This window comes from Muntiacus reevesi, chromosome 13 (genome assembly GCF_963930625.1).
Source record: "Muntiacus reevesi chromosome 13, mMunRee1.1, whole genome shotgun sequence".
NCBI lineage: Eukaryota > Metazoa > Chordata > Mammalia > Artiodactyla > Cervidae > Muntiacus > Muntiacus reevesi.
The window spans coordinates 54,361,212-54,380,709 of NC_089261.1; the positions used below are offsets into that span (position 1 = coordinate 54,361,212).

Here is a 19,498-nt window from a genome sequence, read left to right on the forward strand (position 1 = left end):
ACCTTTGTTGGCAAAGTAAAAAGTAATGTCTCTGCTTTTTAATATGCTGTCTAGGTTGGTCATAATTTTCCTTCCAAGGAGTGTCTTTTAATTTCATGGCTGCAACCACCATCTGCAGTGATTTTGGAGGACAGAAAAATAAAGTCAGTCACTGTTTCCACTGTTTCCCCATCTATTTGCCATGAGGTGATGGGACCGGATGCCATGATCTTAGTTTTCTGAATGTTGAGCCAACTTTTTCACTCTCCTCTTTCACTTTCATCAAGAGGCTCTTTAGTTCTTCTTCACTTTCTGCCATAAGGGTGGTGTCATCTGCATATCTTTAGCGTTCTCCTTTACTGAAAACATAAAATTGATGGGTCCCTTCCCAACCACTTTCCTCCTTCTGTTCCCTCCTTTTTCCTCACCTCCCAGGTTCTCTGCACGGCATTGGGAGCCCCGCCCCCGCGGGAGGGGCAGGGATGGGGCGGAGCGAACAGAAGTGGGCGGGCCCTCTTCTATCTACGTGCAGCCGTAAGGACGCTGCTGACGTCAGAGGACGTCCGGTCCGGCTCCTAGTATCTGTAAGCGCTTCTGTCCGCGTTTCTCCGGGTTTAGTAGCATTTTCTCCTAGAGTCGTGGTTCGCGCGTTGGAGCTGCTGCCTCCGCCGGCCGGCTTCACGCCCTTCCCTGCCCCCCGGCCCCCGGAGTGAGTCCGGCCTCCCCGCGAGGGTGAGCGAGGTCCGCCCGGAGCGCGCGCGAGGGAGGGTGCCCCGCGGGCGGGGACTGCCGTCGGTTTCCCCCGCCGCGTGGCACCGCCGCCTCGTCTCCCCTGGACGCCCCCCGCACCTCCAGTCCTGCTGCACGCTTTGCCTCCCAAGCCGCAGTGACCCCCTCGGGCCTGTTTCTTCATTTCACGCCGCGGGCCACGTCCTGAAGAAGTGGGACCCTTCCTGGAGAAGGGCTTAATACCGTATAAAGCCGAGAACAGAATTCAGTTTTTAAGTTTACAAAACAAACTGGAGGGGGAAAAATGAGGCTCAACTTTCCCAGCGGATTCACCCCTAGGGACGCAGAAAATTTCACCCGGTGAACACCTTGTGATTATTTTCGGAGCTCATTTGGCGAGGGCAGTACACCTTTTTTCACTCTGTATCTTGTCACTTTAAATGTTGGGAGGGTGACCTAGTGGACTTGGATGTTACACCACATCACCACCCACTAAACCTCTTGGCCTGGTTTGTCGATGTTTTTAAGGCGCAACTAACCACCACATGATTTATTGATTGGGCATTCCAGCGTTAGAGTTGAAACCCAAAAAGTAGAAAAACTTTGAATGACTTTAGTCCTGTTCCAGGCACAAGCTGGTGTATGATTTTTGCGGTAGTGTGTTGAGAAATATAAATGTCGAGGTGTGCTTCCTTAGAACTCTCTCCCTGTATGACGGACACGACTCCGCTTTCTTTGAATATTTTTCCCTTCATGGAGGTTGTGTGTCAGTCGCCGTGAAACTTGAAACCATGCTTGGAGGTTTCGGATTTGTAGATCTTGGATAGAGCCTAGAAGGCTCAGTCTGTTCTTTTATAGATTTCCAGATAATTTTTGAGAACCACTCTTAGGAAAGACGGTTTTTAAAAAGTGTATGTAGTTTGAAGAATACTAGGAAGTTTAAGTGTCTCTTTCAAAGCAAGCATGTGGACTCGTTTGTGTATCTTTCCATTTATTAAGTGCTTAATTTGTCCTCAAAGGGCTGGGAGGCAAACCTTGTCAAGGAAGATAGAACTGGAATTTTCAGGGAACTTGTGGTATTCAGATGGGATGAAAAGCCAAATAAAAATGTGTTATTTGTCAAAATCTTGTTTTTTCTAACTGTTGTGGTTCCTTCAACTACCTGATAAAAGCCAGTTTTAAAGTCCTTATTTTGATGTGTGGTAAGCACATACTCTTAAGAATGAAGTTAAAATTACATGCTCACTGCAGGTAAAAGTGTAAGGAAAGGCAGCTTTCAAGGAGTCAAATTGATTCAGATGCCTTTAATATTTTTTCAGAAAGGATAGTTTGTCTTTGTAGTTGATGTCATGTGACATGACTATTGGATATTTTATCTAGGTATTATGTGGGAGAAATTAGGCATAGTTGAAGTCGTGGCAGCATCAGGTTATCTGAATATATAGCTTAAAAAGTGAAATAAACTGGGTAAATAATATACTTTTAAATGATACATTCCTAATAATTTTGTTCACTTGGTACAGAGTAATTTTTAAAGAATATTATTTAACATAGAAGCTTCTCTGTGGGAAAGAAAACCATTTTGGCTGTTAGGATAAATCTTTTGACGTTAACATTTTTTAGAACTGTTTTGATAATACAAGTAAGTGCTTTGTTTTTTTAAAGCCATCTATTTTATTTGGAATGATGTATGCTTAATGTTTCATAAAGGCTTAAAATGTGCTTAACCATCAAAATGGCAGAGCTGAGTTTAAAATTTAATGAGAATTAGAACATTTCATTCTGCTGCTCCTTAGTTTCTTTAAAATAGCAAACACAACAAGGCAATTATGTCTTCTCTGCTTGCTTGTGTAGAAAGAAGGGAAAATGCCTAAAAAAAAGACTGGTGCAAGGAAGAAGGCAGAGAACCGCCGGGAACGTGAAAAACAGCTAAGAGCATCAAGAAGCACCATAGATTTAGCTAAACATCCATGCAATGCGTCAATGGTAATGGGTTTTTTGGTTCTCAGTTGAAAAAACTATGTAAATCTGTGTTAAAGGCATGTCTGTTGTTTTCATTAACACCGAATAGCAGTTGAGTTTTGTTTGATTTTGTTCATAAAACCTGTCATATTATCTTGGCTACTATTGTATTGATCAAGAATACATACTAGGAACTGTGTGACATTTTCCAGCCTCTCTAACCTAGTACGCCTTTCTCAATTTATCCTATTAATCGGAACCTTTTCCCATATGTCATCATTACCTCATCACTTCCTGGGACCATGTTTTCTCTGCGCTGTCCCAAAACTCGGATTTGCACACCTCTCTACTTTTTCTCTTCCCATTCCTTTTTATGTGTACTTTTGTTTCGTCAAACATTTATGAAATGCTTAATACGACTTAATTCCTCAAATGTTTATTGTGTACGGGCTCTGTGCTCTTTTAGGCATTATGGAGGATACATAGGTGAATGACACAGTCTCTGTTTCCACAAGCTGAGGGCTCAGTTGTTTTCTGTATTACCTAATGTTTATAAATGACAGAAATCCAAGTTAAGTTAACTTCAGGGAGAAACAGAGTTGATTGAATGAATAACGGAAAGACAAGGATGTAGCTGGGGTGCAGGAACAGCTGGAACCTGGAGCAGCTGCTAGTTCTGTCCCTTTCTTTTATCTAGTTCCATTTGCTCAGGTTGTTTTATTTCGTTTGGGTTCATAACCACTGGGTTTATAGCTTGCATGTTACATCACATATTGTCCTAAGAGAGGGAAAGAGCTCTGAAAGGTTGGTCTTGGGTGGGTGCCATCCCTGGGTTAACCGACATTTATGACTGGGTTGGGGGGTGAGGAGGAGCAAGGTTACATGATATAAATAGGACAGTGGGCACTCCTTTCTCTGTGCCAGGGTCATTTCTAGAGAAGAGAAGGAAGACAAAAGAAGAAATGACTCATCCAGAAATAGATGCAGTGAGGGCTAGACTTTGGTAAGTGCTGCAGGAAAGGTACAATTGGGACTAAGGTCTACAAGGAATAGGAGTTGGTAAAAGATGAATGTGGGGCTGGGGTTCAGCTCAGAGAGGAGGTGGGATCATCACCAGAGCTTGCAGCAAGGAAAGGAGTGCGGAGGTACTTTCAGGGAGACGTATTAGAATAAGTAAGACATGGAAAAGAAAGAATACAAGACATATTTTGAGAACAACGGGCAAATAGTGACTTGAATCTAAAGAGAACAGGCCAACAAAGTTTGAAAAGTGACCAGAGGCCAGATTGTGTAGTTCTTAGTACCATATTCAGGATCCTGGATTTTCTGTGAGCTTCAACATACTGTGTTCTCTACTGTTTCTTGTACCATTCTGTATTATTTTTCTGATTCCTTAAAAAAATTCAAAAAACAGACCACTACTGTTTTTAGTCTCTTTTGTGAAAATGCCACTTCTTTCTCTAGTGTGGTATGCCCAATAGCATACCTTTGTTGTTAAAGTATGTGTAGATGCTGATATACATGGGCTTTTGAGTAAGTGTCACTTACATTTTAACATGGAAAAATAGGATATTCTTTATAATGCAAGTAACTTTGCAATTTTCATCCGGTAGAAAGATTAATGTTATGTTTTTTTATATTTTACAGGAATGTGACAAGTGTCAGAGGTAAATCATTTCTTTTTCTATCTTTTTTCTATCTATATGTAATACCAGACAGACCTGTTATCGGTATTGACTGTATTTAAAACTTTTCTTTTACATGCCAAGGCGGCAGAAGAATAGAGCGTTCTGCTACTTTTGTAATTCTGTACAGAAGGTACCAATTTGTGCACAGTGTGGTAAGTGTATGGTGAAAACGCGTGCCTTTTCTTTTACTCAGAATTTATTTGGTATTTATTTAGTTTGAACCTGTGGGTTCATCATTATCATTTACAGTAATGTTATGCTTACTGTTAATAAGATAACATAAAATGTTATTTGGCCTACCAGAAAACTATCACATCTTGGTTTTTATCTCTGATGTCACGCTGGAAAAATAATTAAGACACAGTTTAGGTACCATGTATGTTGTTTTAAACTTGAAAAGATTAAATTTCAGACTGATAAGATTTGGTGATCCTGAACTTTTCTTTATGCTGTTTTAGTCTTGTTGATATCTTCTGTTTACTTCCCTAACTTGATTGATGGATAGCACATTGGACTTCTAACTTGATTCTTGCTGGTACTGCCTACAGTATGTTGGTTAGACCATTGAACATAATTTTATTGAACATTTACCTGGTGCTGGTTTTTGTGAACACTTGTTTTCTTATTTGGTTCTCAGTGTATGATTCTTGAGTTTCCTCACATGTATTCCCAAGTAAGTGGAATAGAGTTCCTAAGCCATGTACTTAATGCATTTTTATTCAGAGTGAATGATTGTTCAGAGTAAAACTATATAGTAGTTCATAGAACAACAAGATTGATGTTTCCCAAATAGTCTTCCACAGAACACTTGGCATATTAATAGGTATTTCTTCAAGCAGTGCATACATTTGAGACATACTGTATGTTCCCCTCACTGCCATCTGGGAGAATTCTGTTACCTGTGTATGTGTTTAAGATTCTGAAGACCTCCAGTAAGAAAGCCTGATTAATTGTATTCACTCCAGAACCATCCCCCAAACTTTTGTTTAAACACAGGTTCCCCTTTGGTTATGGGATGATAGTTTCAGGTGAAACTATTTGAGATATGCTCATTTAAATGTGTTTATGCATGATAATGTTGCAGAAAGTTAGGAAGGCTTAGGGCCACACCCCTGAATATTTCCGGTGTAGTTCCAGCTTCTAAAGACGTCTTTGAAATCTGTAATTAATGGAAAAGAGAACACTCACCTAGATAAACCCATCATCTGCTGGTTTTATATCTTTATTCACAAAGACAAATGGATGTAGAATGCAAAAATATAATAGATTGTGGAGAAGACGGAGCTACACTCTGGCGAGGCCCTTCGCCTGTCTTCAGCGTCTGTAGCGCCATGCATGGATGCCTCTCCTGCTCACTAGTTCTTGCCCTTAGTGTTAGACATGGAACATTTGGGGTGCTGCTGCCTCTCGAAATTTCCAGTTTCTTTTTCTTCCTGTTTCCTCTTGTCTAGCTTGGTTTCCTGGGTAATCAGGGTAATGGAAAATCGAGAGTCTTCTGTTTCTTCTATGTTCCACTTTGTGGTGTCTGAGATGTGTGATTAGTATGTCACCATTAATCCTCTCATGGCATGTGATAAATGAATTTCCTGATGGTGTTTCAGATTGCTAATTTGCTGCTAGATCAGAGCTCTTGTGACTGTATTGTGATTTTTTGCTTTATCACTGTGTTCTTGAGTTTTTGTTCTCCCTTGGGCACTATTTGATAATTATTTTGGAAGAATGCTTACCTGGGAGCTATGTTTATAAATTTTTAACTGTGGATAAACATAAAAAATGAAGTAGGTAATTTGCATAGTTATTATTTTATATTTGGTTTGAGATGTTCTATGGAAAGAAGCAGTCCCTTCAAATCAGATTGCCTTTATTGTGAATTATAAAATGTACATATCACTTTTAAATCTCTTTTATTCATCTGAAAAGTCACAAGGTTTTAAACTGTTCTAGTGATCATTAGATAAGAAAGCATAACCTTTAATTTCTGATTTTACTGCAAACATGAAGTAGTATATAAATTCCTAATCTGAAAAGATCGGACTCTGTTGAGATCTCAGTTATATCCATTTTCTTTTCTCAGTTATGTAAGCAGTAAACAGTGCTAGTTTCTATTTTCAAATTATTTCCATAGGAACTTGGGCTAGATAAAAAGAGGAATTAGTGAATGTTTATACAGACCACTTTGTAAGACTAATAGTGAAAATTCATTTCTTTGCTAGGGAAAACAAAGTGCATGATGAAGTCTTCAGACTGTGTCATAAAGCATGCTGGTGTCTACAGTACTGGCCTTGCCATGGTGGTAAGCTTCTTTTCATATCTTTTAGACCGGTAGATTTCCAAGGAGATGGAGAAGGCATTCTTACCAATATGCAGTTATTTTTTCCCAAATGGTATTGCTTTGTCCCTTGGTTCAGTTAGTCTGGAGTTATCTGGATTACCTGGCATGTTTTTGTATGATTTTCACTTATTCACCACTTGTTTTTGGCTACTTCCTTCTTTCTTACTGGGAAACGTACAGACTGCTTCCTTCTTTCTTATTGGGAGATGTGCAAGGAATGGAAACTCATCTAATATGGACCCAAACAACAATTCGTCAGGGGGCCTTTTTAACGTGTCTTAATTATTAAGACGTCAACAATATATTATTCCTACATTGCAGGCAGATTCTTTACTGTGCGCCATCAGGGAAGCCCTCTCTATATTGAAAGCTCTGCTAAATTAAGATTCAAGCTTTTGGTCGAATAAGCAACCTAAGTTCCAAAACAACCTATGATTAATTGTTTCTTTAAAGCTTTACATTTCAAAAAAGAGTACGTAGTTAACACAGTTTTGCTCTTCACTACATATAGGCATATGTACTTCATTGCATGTAGTTATCCATCATGACATGTAGAATTCTCAAAGGAAGTTCATTGTTTTAAATAATAGAAACAGTTGTGTCCTGTGATGCATTTTGTTCTTTTTTCCACTAAAAGATGTTATCCTTTTGTCCCTTTTTACTATATTCTATTGTATTAATTTATGCTCAGTTCCAAATGTCAGTCCATGAGGAATATAATATTTAAAGTAGAATATAAATAATAATTTTCCAGGAACATAGTTTTTCATCATGAAGCAGACCTTTACATTTTTCAAGTATGCATGTCTTGCAGAAGAGTTAGAATTATAATCATCTTGTGAAAATTCTTCTTTAAGTATAGGATTGTCAGTGTTGCCTTTATTCAGTAGCTGTTGTAATCTTTCTTGGTATGTCTAGATTGATCAGATTACTACTTTTTTAATCCACTGAATTGTGTGAGTGTGGATGAGCTCTCATATAAAGAATACATTTAAGTAGAATCATACACTGTTAGCTCTGAGTCCTAGAACAGTGATTTTCTGGCCATTCTCTATTTGCCAGTTAAGATCCCCTCTCCCTTCACTCTTCTCCAGCCTGATTTGCCATGGGCGCCTGACCTGCGTGTGTGAGCTGGGTCAGTGACTTTCTTACTTGCGGCTTTTTTTGGTGTCAGCCCGTGGAGGGGCTGACGAGGGGAAGTTATGATCTGGGTGTTTATTCTCCTGTCTTTCCCCCTGCCGTGTTGTCCTGGTCTCCTCTATTTGAATAGGTAGTCCTCCCCGCACGGCTCTCTCTTGTGGTTCTAGAACCTTCTTCTTTCCCTTGCCCGTATCCCTTTAGGTCTAGGGGTATATGTGTATTATCCCTTGATGCCTTTTTACGCCCTTCCCTGCTATTTGTGAATTATCTCTTTAAACTCCCCTGGATTACCCAGGTTAATGTGTCACCTCTCTCTTGCTAGAACTCTGAGTTAACGTTTGAGGATTTGTTGTCCACACTGGAAATCTATTTTTACAAGTCCAAAACATTCTTCCTGTTTGCTCTTTACCACTTTTGTTAACGGAGCCTTGAATAGAATTGAATGCGACACTGGACGATGTTGAGGTTCAGAAGACCTGGATTTAAATCACAGCTCCTCTCTAGTGTAGCTCTGGCACTTGCCTCATGCCCCGTCCCTCCTCGCCTCTGAAGGAAACACCGTTCAGGCCCATTTTCTTAAGCGTCTCCCTAGCTTTTAGTGTCCTGTAGATGTCATTGTGCCATCGAAAGGCATAGTCTTACAGTCTTATCTTGATAGAGGATTGGAGTCGTATTACCTTGTCATTTAGTAACGTGTTTTACTTCAGTTTTTTTCTACAAAGAAATATATTAATGATTTACCATACGTGCTGTGTGTGTGTTCAGTCACTCAGTCATGTCTGACACTTGGCGACCTCACGGACCGTAGTTTGCCAGGCTCCTCTGTCCTTGGGATGTTTCAGGCAAGAATACTGGAGTGGGTTGCCGCTTCCTACTCCAGGGGATCTTCCCAGTGCAGGGATCAAGCCTGCATCTCCTGTGTCTCCTGCGTTGGTTGGCGGACTCTCTGTCCACTGAGCCGCTGGGCATTTAAAACATAAGTTGCTTTAAAAGAAAAAAGATGGTGGCAGAAATTTAACATTTTCTCTGTTGTTCTAGAAAAGTTATATGATTATGTTATAAATTACACAGATAAGGATCTTTCTTAAGTCAGAAATGTTAATATTTGCAAAAGTTCAGTTTAGTTACCAGAGTTGCTATAGGACAGGGATGTTTGAATTGTGGGCTCTAGACTTCATTTAATTTAAAATTTAATTTGACGACAACACTATCTACTCTTTGACTTATTTTAATGATTGATATTTAGAGTATGTGTATAGTTTCCCTCCTGCTTCTTTTTCTTTGGATTTGTAGCTTAGACTTGTATATTGTAAATAGCTATTGGTGAAGAAGTTGGATGTTCAGGGAACCTTGTTTAATTTTGGGTTAGAGAAAGCAGCATTTTTAAATGCAGCCACTCTATCACTGAACGTTGATGAGTGGCTGAATGCATATAATTTTGGTGGTAGCCTTTGGTTAAACAATGGTTGTAGCCAGTCAGATGGCAAAGATTAATTTTTTGTGTTCTTTGGTTGCAGGGTGCGATATGTGACTTCTGTGAAGCTTGGGTCTGTCATGGGAGGAAATGTCTCAGCACGCACGCCTGTGCCTGCCCGCTTACTGATGCTGAGTGTGTGGAATGTGAACGGGGTGTGTGGGACCACGGTGAGTGGTTACATACAAGTGATGAGCTTTGCTGGAAGTGAAGGATGACCATGAAACATTCTAAATGCTCTTGTTTATGATTTTTTTTTTTAACAGGATACTATCAATCCTAAGGATTGGCACTGTTTCCATTATCAGTTGAGTTCAGGGATCCCCAACCTCTGAGCCACAGACTGGTACCTCCTGTCAGATCAGGAGCTTGAGATTAGAAATAAAGCACACAATAAATGGAATGTGCTTGAATCATCCTGAAACCATCCCCCCACATCCCCAAACCTGTCCCTGGTGCCAGAACGGTTGGGGACAAGGTAAACTTTAGTTGGAAAAAGGGTTTATGCATACCAGCATTAAGAGGCAGTGCTAGGATTGTCTACCAAGGCAGGTAGGGAGGGGAGTTAGTACCGGAGAGTAAGTGTCTTAGCATTTCGTGTATTATATTTGGAGCCAGGACATAGTGGGAGTTCACTCTTGTTTGGTTCAGTTGGTTAGTTTTCTTTGTAGCTTTTACCAGAACAAAAATTGCTGTGCTATTTTGGTATACGTATGCAATAACTTGCCATCTTTTCTGAGCAGTTTTATAGATGAGAATTGTTTTAATTAAACTTTATTATATTTACATTTGTGGGTTTTGTTCTTTAATCCAATAGGAGGCAGAATTTTCAGTTGTTCTTTTTGCCATAACTTTCTTTGTGAAGATGATCAGTTTGAACATCAAGCCAGCTGCCAGGTCTTAGAAGCGGAAACATTTAAATGTAAGTTTTTAATATGTTACATGTTCTTTATACCTAAGATTCTTAATAGTATAAGTGTTAAACTTACTGGAAAAGGAATCTGGTTTTTCATGTGGCCTCTTATGTACTGTAATTTAATTCAGGATCTATTTTCTGTGTGTAGAAAAAATTCAGAACACATATAGTCCATTGTTTTCCAACAGTGGTACCAGTGTCATTTTAGTTGGGCCAGTTCTTCATTTTGTGGGATTGATCAGGCCTTGCAGGGCTCGTAGAATTCCTGATCCTCAGTACTAAATGGTGTTTTCACTTCTAAGTTATAGTAACTAGCCCCTCTCCCCCACCCTGTTTTCAGATGTCCCCAATAAGTGGTTCCACCCCTAGTTTGTTCCTGCTTTTGGTTCCAGTGACTTGTAGACAGGAGTCTACATTAGAAACACCTGTGGAGGTTTTTAGAAAATGGAGGTGCCCAAGCCTCATCCTTGGAGATTTTAAGTCTGTGGTGGGGGCCAGGCATCTAGCCTGTACCCATAATTCTCATGTATATTCCAGTTTGAGAACCAGTGTTACTGATGGGTTCATGGTATCATCTTTACAGATAAGATTGCATTGTATTTTTACTCTTGTTAATTTCTCAAAAGCTCAAGTTTTAGATTCAAACATTACTTGATTTCTACTTTTGGACCATATGTTTTGGGGCAAATTACCAAATCTTTCTAAACCTGAGTTTTGTTATATTTTAAAAGGAAGATGCTGATTTTTTCGAAGAGTTAACTGAGAAGAGAATCCATATGAAGCATCAGGATGGCACCCTTTCTAAGGGTACTTGGAAAGCCCTAAGTAAATAGTAGACACCATTGTAGGAAAGGCTGAAATTCCAGATTCACTCTCATGAATTTGGTTCTTGTTCTGCTATAAAATGCTAATCCTTACACTCATCTATAACATCTATAAAGTTGATAAGTCATCAGTCTAACACACATGTCCAAACACACATGTAATTCTCACAGTATTTATAAAGAAAATCTCAAAAGATTAAAGGGACATGTCAAAGTAGTTAGCATTTTTGAGCTGTTCCTAGACTTGTGTAGAATGTATAATATAAAAATTGAAATATTTTATTTGAAACTTGGGAGCTTTATGTATTTTATAATATTTAAACCCAAAGACAGGCAACTTTGAGTGATAAAGTTTTAGTGATTTAGTAAAAGACAAAGGAAAAATAAAGATACTGAATAACGAAGGGATTTTAATATAAATCTGTTACCATTTGATACCTCATATTAACGTCATTCTCATTGTAGATTCACAGGTTTCTTTGGCTTAGTGTAATTTATCCCCTTTCTTTACTTTTTTTCATTGCTTTATTTTTTCTTTGTCATTCTTCCTTTGCCAGTTGCCATTAACTCCTTGAAATATATGCTCTGAAATATTGCCGGAATTATACACATAAGCCCCAAAGATAGTTTGTTTCTACTCCCTTACTGGTCGTATCTCATCTTTTTTGGATTTGAACTTATAACTATGAATGGGAAAATATGGGAATTCTTTAAAATACTTATTTTACTTGGATAACCAGTAGGAAAAATGTCTTGAGGGAAAAAAAATCCCCACACGTGTGTACTCTGCCTTTATTTTTTCAAATAATGAAAATGGCCTGGGGGCCTCTAATTTAAGTGGCTTATTATCAGTAGTCTTTAATGTATCCAAACCTGCTTTCTTTTAAAATAACTCTGAAAACATAGAAATAGATTTAAAAAGAAAACCATTCCCCAGTCTAAAACTCGGAAAGTCACAATATTTTTTAGAATCTGGAAGAAACGCATTTTCTAATATAAACTCAAGATTTTAATTCTTGGGGAGAAAAATTAACAGGACAGAGAACTGGAGTGCCTGTGTGTGGGGCTGCAGTAGTTAGCAGAAGGCTGGCAGGGCCACGTCCCACCAGAATGGTTTGGGTTCCAAGAGGTGAAGGTGAGGGTGCGATAGACAACAGTGGATTCTTTTTTTTTTTTCTTAGAGTTGTGTCTTTGTGGCATGTCAGAAGCTCAGCTGGTGGGGATGGGGAAGAGTGTATGGGGAGTGCTTGGCGCACAGGGAGATTGGGTTGGGCACTTGGTACTTTCACAGTGTGTTCTGGTTCTGTATTTGAAAGTGTTTTTGAGGGGCTTCCCTGTGGCTCAATGGTAAAGAATCCCCCTGCCAAACAGGAAACAGAGGTTCTATCCCTGGGTGGGGAAGATCCCCTAGAGAAGGAAAGGGCAACCCACTCCGGTATTCTTGCCTGGGAAATCCCATGAACGGGGGGCCTAGTGGGCTACAGTCCATGGGGTCTCAAGAGAGTTGGACCCGACTGAGCGACTAAACAATAATCCTTTTTTTGACTGAATGAAGGCTGAACCTGAGAACTCTGGGCATATCTTCAAGTAGAGATGATTGAGATTTCAGGCTTTTTCCTCCACAGACTGAAACAATATAGTTATTATAGGAGTAGTTTGGTATGCTTATATATATCTAACATGTAGTGAGGACTCAGTTGATTTTTACTTTTATTGTTAGCATTTAGGACAAGTAATACAAATCCATCTGAATTAGTGGTGTTACTGTGGAAGAAAGCAGGAGGGTTGGACAGAAACAATAATAATACACATAACTGAGAAATCATCCCTGAGTTTTTAAAAAAATAACTCCCTGGTCCAGATTGAAAAAGCTCCCCATGACCCAGGCAAACTTAAGTAAAAGAATCCCCAAGTTAGAAATATTTGGTCAAGTATTTGAATTATAAAGATAAAATTTCTTTTGTTTGCTTTTCTTTTTTCAAGACCTCTGAGTAAATTGAAAGTTAATAGTTCACACTATATCAGGGTAAGGCTTAGTTTATTTTCTTGTTCCTATAGGACTCTTAATTATTTTTGTCTTCTGTATTTTGACATAACTCAATATATGCCAGACATTTTGGCTATTCCAAGATGTTTGCACCTAAGTTAGATTTTTTGCATTAATTGTAGATAATGACCAAAATTAATGTGGCTTACTGACTGAAATAGAGGTAAAATATTTGGGGATTTTTCCATCTGTTTTCCTGCCCACTTGAACATTATTTCTCTTCATAGTCATGCTTTTCCACCTGAAGTATTCTATTCTCATATCAGAAGTTTGCAAAAAATGGCAGTAGCCTATCCCACCAGGAGGTAATATATATTAATGGAGATGTATTCTTTTAAAAATAGAAATATTATATCATTAAGTAAAGAGTCTAGCCAGTGTCATGGGGAAGAAAAGATGTTTTACCGTTTCGGGTTTTAAAATATCACTAATGACATTTGCCACCTCCTACTTTTGGAGGAATGGAAGGCGATGAGAGGATAGTTAGAGTTGTAATAGTGAAAGAATGCTGGGGATGTGCAACTGTTGGTTTCCTTCCCTCTGGCTGGCAATTCCATCTTGTTTTTTTGTTTCCTTCAAGTGATGAGACAAAAAAAAAAATGTTGATAGTTAATCTAAGATAAGATAATACAAGTATAAATCTGTGGAAAATAACGTTTTCATTCCAAATTTGAATCTGGATTTTATGTACTTTCCCCCACAGGTGTTTCATGCAATCGGCTTGGTCAACATTCCTGTCTCCGTTGTAAGGTATACTTTTATATTTTTTAGTTTTAGATTTGTTTCTAATCCCCATATATTTCCCCCAGCCCTTAGCATATTTTTAGTTGTAATAAATCTATAAGGGTCCTTAAACTTTATGTGTGGGTTTGCCTGGTGGCTCAGTGGTAAGAGAATCCTCCTGAAATGCAGGAGATGCAGGTTCATTCCCTGGGTTGAGGAGATCCCCTGGAGGAGGGCATGGCAACCCACTCCAGTATTCTTGCCTGGAGGGTCCCATGGACGGGGGAGCCTGGTGGGCTACAGTCTGTAGGGTTACAAAGAGTTGGACACAAATGAAGCAGTTTAGCACACATTCCTGCAAGCATTATGTACTTTAACTCTTTTCTTGTAGAGATTGTGAATGAGGTTGAGACAGTTTGGAGACATTTCAGAACTCATCCAGTTGGCCTGTGTTGTCTTGACACTAGTGTGCAGGTCTCCTGAATCTTAGCTCAGTGTTTTCATACCTTATATTTATGGAGAACATTCTGACCAAAATGATGGGAGTATATTTTAATTTATGTTAAAATGCACTTGCTTGGTAGAGTTTGAGGAAAGTGAAGATTTCCATAATGTTCTGCTTCCTTGCACCTTGTCTCCAACATTTCCATTTGTCAAGGATCACTGAACAGATGCACCCTGATTCACTTCGTCTCAGAGTAATTTCTCTGGTTCTTATTAATTACTCCTAGTCATATCTCTTCTCTCCCAACTCCTCTGCAAGTTGGTCTGTGCTGTTTCCTCTGCCTTAGACCACTCTTCCAATCTTGCTTACCCTGCTGCGCCCCCGTTCTCCGTATCTTAGATCTCGGCTAAGACATCACGTCTCCTGGAAGTCTTTCCTGATTCCCTGATCTGGTTTGTGCTCCTCCTCTGCTCTGGCCTTTGAGTGCATAATGTCATGTAACTGCCTCTCCACCTGTATGTGTCCCCAGTTAGACTGTGTGCTCTGTGTGGATGGATGAGCTGTTCACCATTATGTCATCAGAGTCTTTGCGAATACTCATATTTATGAAGAAATGTGTCTGCATGTTTCACCCTGTGTATACTTTATGCCATGTGTTTAGGTCATAGTTCAGAAGAGTTCTGGCAGAGACCCTTTCCCTTAAGGAATTGAAATCAAGAATGTTACCAGTCCCAACAAAACTTACCTTTGCCTAAACAAAGTATATCTTTAAATTTCCTTGCATTATTGAGTGATGAACCATAAAGAAGGCAGAACACTGAAGAATTGATGCTTTCTAATTTTTCCAGAAAAAAAGAGTTCCAGACTTTATTTTTTTTGGCTCCATGCATGGATCATGCATGGTGACTGCAGCCATGAATACCAGAAAAATAGAGTTCCAGAAAAACATCTATTTCTGCTTTCTTGACTATGCCAAAGTCTTTGTATGGATCACAACAAACTGTAGAAAATTCTTCAAGAGATGGGAATACCAGACCACCTGACCTGCGTCCTGAGAAATCTGTATGCAGGTCAAGAAGCAACAGTTAGAACTGGACAAGGAGCAACAGACTGGTTCCAAATTGGGAAAGGAGTATGTCAAGGCTGTATGTTGCCATCCTGCTTATTTAACTTACATGCAGAGTATATCATGAGAAATGCTGGGCTGGATGAAGCACAAGCTGGAATCAGGATTGCCGGGAAAAATATCAATAAACTCAGATATGCAGATGATACCACCCTTACGGCAGAAAGTGAAGAACTAAAGAGTCTCTTGATGAAAGTGAAAGAGGAGAGGGAAGAAGTTGGCTTAAAACTCAACATTCAGAAAACTTTTAAGATCATGGCATCTGGTCCCATCACTTCATGGCAAATAGATAGGGAAATAATGGAAAGAGTGAGAGACTTTATTTTTTTGGGCTCCAAAATCACTGCAGATGGTGACTGCAGCCATGAAATTAAAAGACATTTGCTCCTTGAAAGAAAAGTTATGACCAACCTAGATAGCATATTAAAATGCAGAGGCATTATTTTGCCAACTAAGGTCTGTCTAGTCAAAGCTATGATTTTTCCAGTAGTCATGTATGGAGGAGAGAGTTGGACTATAAAGAAAGCTGAGCGGACTATAAAGAAAGCTGAGCGCTGAAGAATGGATGTTTTTGAACTGTGATGTTGGAGAAGACTGTTGAGAGTCCCTTGAACTGCATGGAGATCAAACCACCAGTCAATCTTAAAGGAAATCAGTCCTGAATATTCACTGGAAGGACTGATGTTGAAGCTAAAACTCCAATACTTTGGCCACCTGATGTGAAGAACTGACTCACTGGAAAAGACCCTGATGCTGGGAAAGATTGAAGGTAGGAGGAGAAGGGGACGACAGAGGATGAGATGGTTGGACATCATCACCGACTTGATGGACATGAGTTTGAGCAAGCTCTGGGAGTTGGTGATGGACAGGGAAACTTGGTGTGCTGCAGTCCATAGGGTTACAAAGAGTCGGACATAACTGAGTGACTGAACTGAACTGAATTGTTCCGGTGAAGACTCTTAAGAATCTCTTGGACAGCAAGGAAATCAACCCTGAATATTCATTGGAAGGACTGATGCTGAAGCTGAAGCTCTAGAACTTTGGTCACCTTATGCAAAGGGCCGAGTCCATTGGAAAAGACCCGCATGGTGGCAGAGATTGAGGGCAAGAGGAGAACGGGGTGACAGGATGAGATGGTTGGATGGCATCACCAACTTAGTGGACGTGAGTTTGAGCAAACTCCAGGAGATAGTGGAGGACAGGGCAGCCTGGCGTGGCTGCAGTCATAAGGTTGCAAATAGTCAGACATGACTTAGCGATTGAACAACAGAAACATACTGAGTGATGTCTTCTTGTGTTTTTTGAATTACTTATTTAACTTCCTAATTTTTATTTCTCCTATATAGGCTTGTTTCTGTGATGATCATACAAGGAGCAAGGTGTTTAAGCAAGAAAAAGGAAAACAGCCTCCCTGCCCTAAATGTGGACACGAAACTCAGGAAACTAAGGATCTTAGCATGTCAAGTAAGGCTTTTCTTAAAATAACACTGGAGTGATTTTGTTTTAATGCATAGACAAGATTTGTTTCTTTTTTTCTCTTTCTATTTTTGTTTTTGCCTTTTCTTCATATTTGAGAAGCTGAACGTGTTCTCCTAAGCAAATGGAATTTTATAGCCTTGGAAAATTGTGGGTAAAATTTTTAAATTTAACTTAAGAAATTTACCATCATTCACTTCAATATTTGGCATTTGCTTCATTTAATGACATAGTGAATACTGAAATTTAAGATCAAAAAGAGTGATTTGTCTGTTTTTGCTTGGGTTTTCTTGTTAAATAATTGCGTAGTAATAAATCCTTAATATTCAAGTGCTGGTAATCTTCAGTACTTGGAAGTTGGAATTCATTTTGAAACTATTCTTAGGTGTCTGATATTTGAGCAGCAGTGCTCATTATGTTATACATTGCTACTGTAGGAACTTGTTTTATGGTTTAATATAATTTTTCCATGAAGGAATGCAACTACTATAACATGGTTACAATAATGCAGCTTACAATTTGTTAAAGAGAATTTGACTCTTTACCAGACGTATCAGAACAGAACCATAATTCTAAATGACTCTGACAGTAGTTTGTTTAATCAAAGATACAGATACGCAGTGAGGGCAAGACATCATTTTTTGCACTAAACTTTGTTTTGCTAGTAAGGCAGAAGAAACGACAGGCTTTATTTTCTAGGATATCTGAATTACAAAATAGTTCTTTTGAGAAGAATATAATGACATGAAATCAAGTATTCTATAATTTGAAAGCACACTTCTAATTAATCAAACAAAGGCCTTTTAGACCTTAATGTGCCTTATTTAATGTATGTATGTAAATGCTATTCTTATTTTGTTTTCCAACTTTGTCTAGATTTAATGAAATGACACAGTCATGTTTATCATCTGTTTTATATGATGTGTATGTAGACTCTGAGTAGGATAGAACCGATTGTTTTTTATGAGGTCTCCTTTTTCTTTTTCAAGTTTTATTTATTTATTGCTGCACAGGTTCTTCTCTCCTTGCAGCAAGCGGGCACTGCTCTCTAGTTGCGGTACTCAGGCTTCTCATTGCAGTGACTTCTTGTTGCAGAGTATGGGTTTCAGTAGTTGCAGCACATGGGCTCAGTATTTGTGGAGCATGGACTTAGTTGCTCCGTGGCATGTGGGATTTTCCCAGGTCAGGGATCGAACCCGTGTCTCCTGTATTGGCAAGTGGATGCTTTACCACTGAGCCCCCAGGGAAGCCCTGAGGTCTTCTTTCTTGCCAGTTAAATTTTAAGTGAGTAAATGAGAATGTGACCAACTTTTGCATTTGAGAGTAAGAAGCAGATACTCAGGTTCACATTAATTTTATGTTGTAGAGGATTTGGAGAATTTAATCAAACGCCGGTACATATCTGTGTTTTGTAGCACGCTCCCTGAAATTTGGCAGGCAAACTGGAGGTGAAGAGGGAGATGGAGCTTCTGGATATGATGCCTATTGGAAGAACCTTGCATCTAATAAGTATGCTGGTGCTAGCTACCATGATGAGGAAGAAGATGAGTACGAAGCAGAAGATGACGAAGAGGAAGAAGATGAAGGTGGAAAAGATTCAGATGCTGAGTCATCAGATTTGTTTACTAATTTGAATTTGGGAAGGACCTATGCTAGTGGCTATGCTCACTATGAGGAACAAGAGAACTAGGAGAGCTGCTTGCCCTTTGATGACCTTGTCTTAGGAGCTGGGATGTGTGTGCTTGATGAATCATGTGTGGATGTTCAAATGTATTATACATACTGTTACTTAGCCTTGTGCAGAGACTAGTCACATTTACTGGGACAAGGAGTAGGGCATAGCATTTTAATAGGAACTGATAATCAGGCTTCTAACCTAAGAAAAATGAATTTCAAATGTAATATGATTGATCTAAGCAATTGAAGCATAATGGGTTGGATTTTTACTGATTTCTGTAATCTAGTAGGTTTGCCAATTAAATACATATATAGGATAAAGGAATAGGATGATAATATATTTGTTTGAAATGAAATTGCTGTTTTTTTTAAAAAAGCTGCTTGTAAAATCATTTTGTCTGATTTTGTAAAATGAAATGGGTAAAATGAATTATTGTATTTTTTCTTGTTTGTCCACAGGATAAAAGTCAGATGTTATATGCTAAATTTTCATTAAATAGTCATGTTATCTTAAGTCATTATATGTCTGTTTCAGCCATTGACTCATTCAGTGTGTGTCCTGAACAATACCTGTTATTTATGTAAATGTATGGACGAAGGTGACCATATAGCCATTTTTCAGAGACACAGAACCAGTATTATCACACAGATGTTTTACCCAGGAAATGATTTCTCTTTGAATAAATCTAGTATCTCACTTATATACTTTTGACATTTAATTTCTTATTCACACTATTTTAAATCTATTTTGGAAAGCATTCTGGAATTTTTGTATAAATTGTCATTTTCTATCTAATATGTGAGATAGGTATCAGAAATGAATAGCGTGTGGTGGACACTGAGTGATTCAGCTGGACCCTGTCATTCATGGTGGGTGGAGAATGGTTGCTGGCACAAGTTCCAGTGGTTGTAGTTTACACTGATGATGCCTTGGGATGGTGTGGTAGAAAGGAATGCAAT

General features: G+C 38.9%; 1 protein-coding gene across 3 annotated transcripts; it reads left to right on the plus strand.

Annotated features, from left to right (window-relative positions):
- The first annotated feature begins 517 nt into the window (after positions 1 to 517).
- On the plus strand, positions 518 to 19,052 carry ZNF330 (zinc finger protein 330). 3 transcript variants are annotated; one of them, XM_065904684.1, is made up of 10 exons: positions 518 to 563; positions 2,563 to 2,694; positions 4,318 to 4,337; positions 4,440 to 4,510; positions 6,572 to 6,651; positions 9,348 to 9,474; positions 10,122 to 10,226; positions 13,795 to 13,841; positions 16,732 to 16,849; positions 18,277 to 19,052. In XM_065904684.1, exons 2-10 carry the CDS (start codon positions 2,575 to 2,577, stop codon positions 18,549 to 18,551), a joined length of 963 nt encoding a protein of 320 aa, XP_065760756.1. In that variant the 5' UTR covers positions 518 to 563; positions 2,563 to 2,574; the 3' UTR covers positions 18,552 to 19,052. The 3 variants fall into 3 exon arrangements, with proteins under 3 accessions (XP_065760756.1, XP_065760755.1, XP_065760757.1); XM_065904683.1 differs by lacking the exon at positions 518 to 563 and adding an exon at positions 570 to 711; XM_065904685.1 differs by lacking the exon at positions 518 to 563 and adding an exon at positions 813 to 1,068.
- The last annotated feature ends 446 nt before the right edge of the window (positions 19,053 to 19,498 follow it).

What these genes read in the sequence shown, in the direction of transcription:
- ZNF330 (XM_065904684.1), top strand. Translation starts at nt 2,575, where the DNA reads ATGCCTAAAAAAAAGACTGGTGCAAGGAAGAAGGCAGAGAACCGCCGG. An exon ending in GAATGTGACAAGTGTCAGAG is followed by an intron (nt 4,338 to 4,439) that starts GTAAATCATTTC and finishes TTACATGCCAAG; the next exon opens with GCGGCAGAAGAATAGAGCGT. An exon ending in TAAGGATCTTAGCATGTCAA is followed by an intron (nt 16,850 to 18,276) that starts GTAAGGCTTTTC and finishes TGTGTTTTGTAG; the next exon opens with CACGCTCCCTGAAATTTGGC.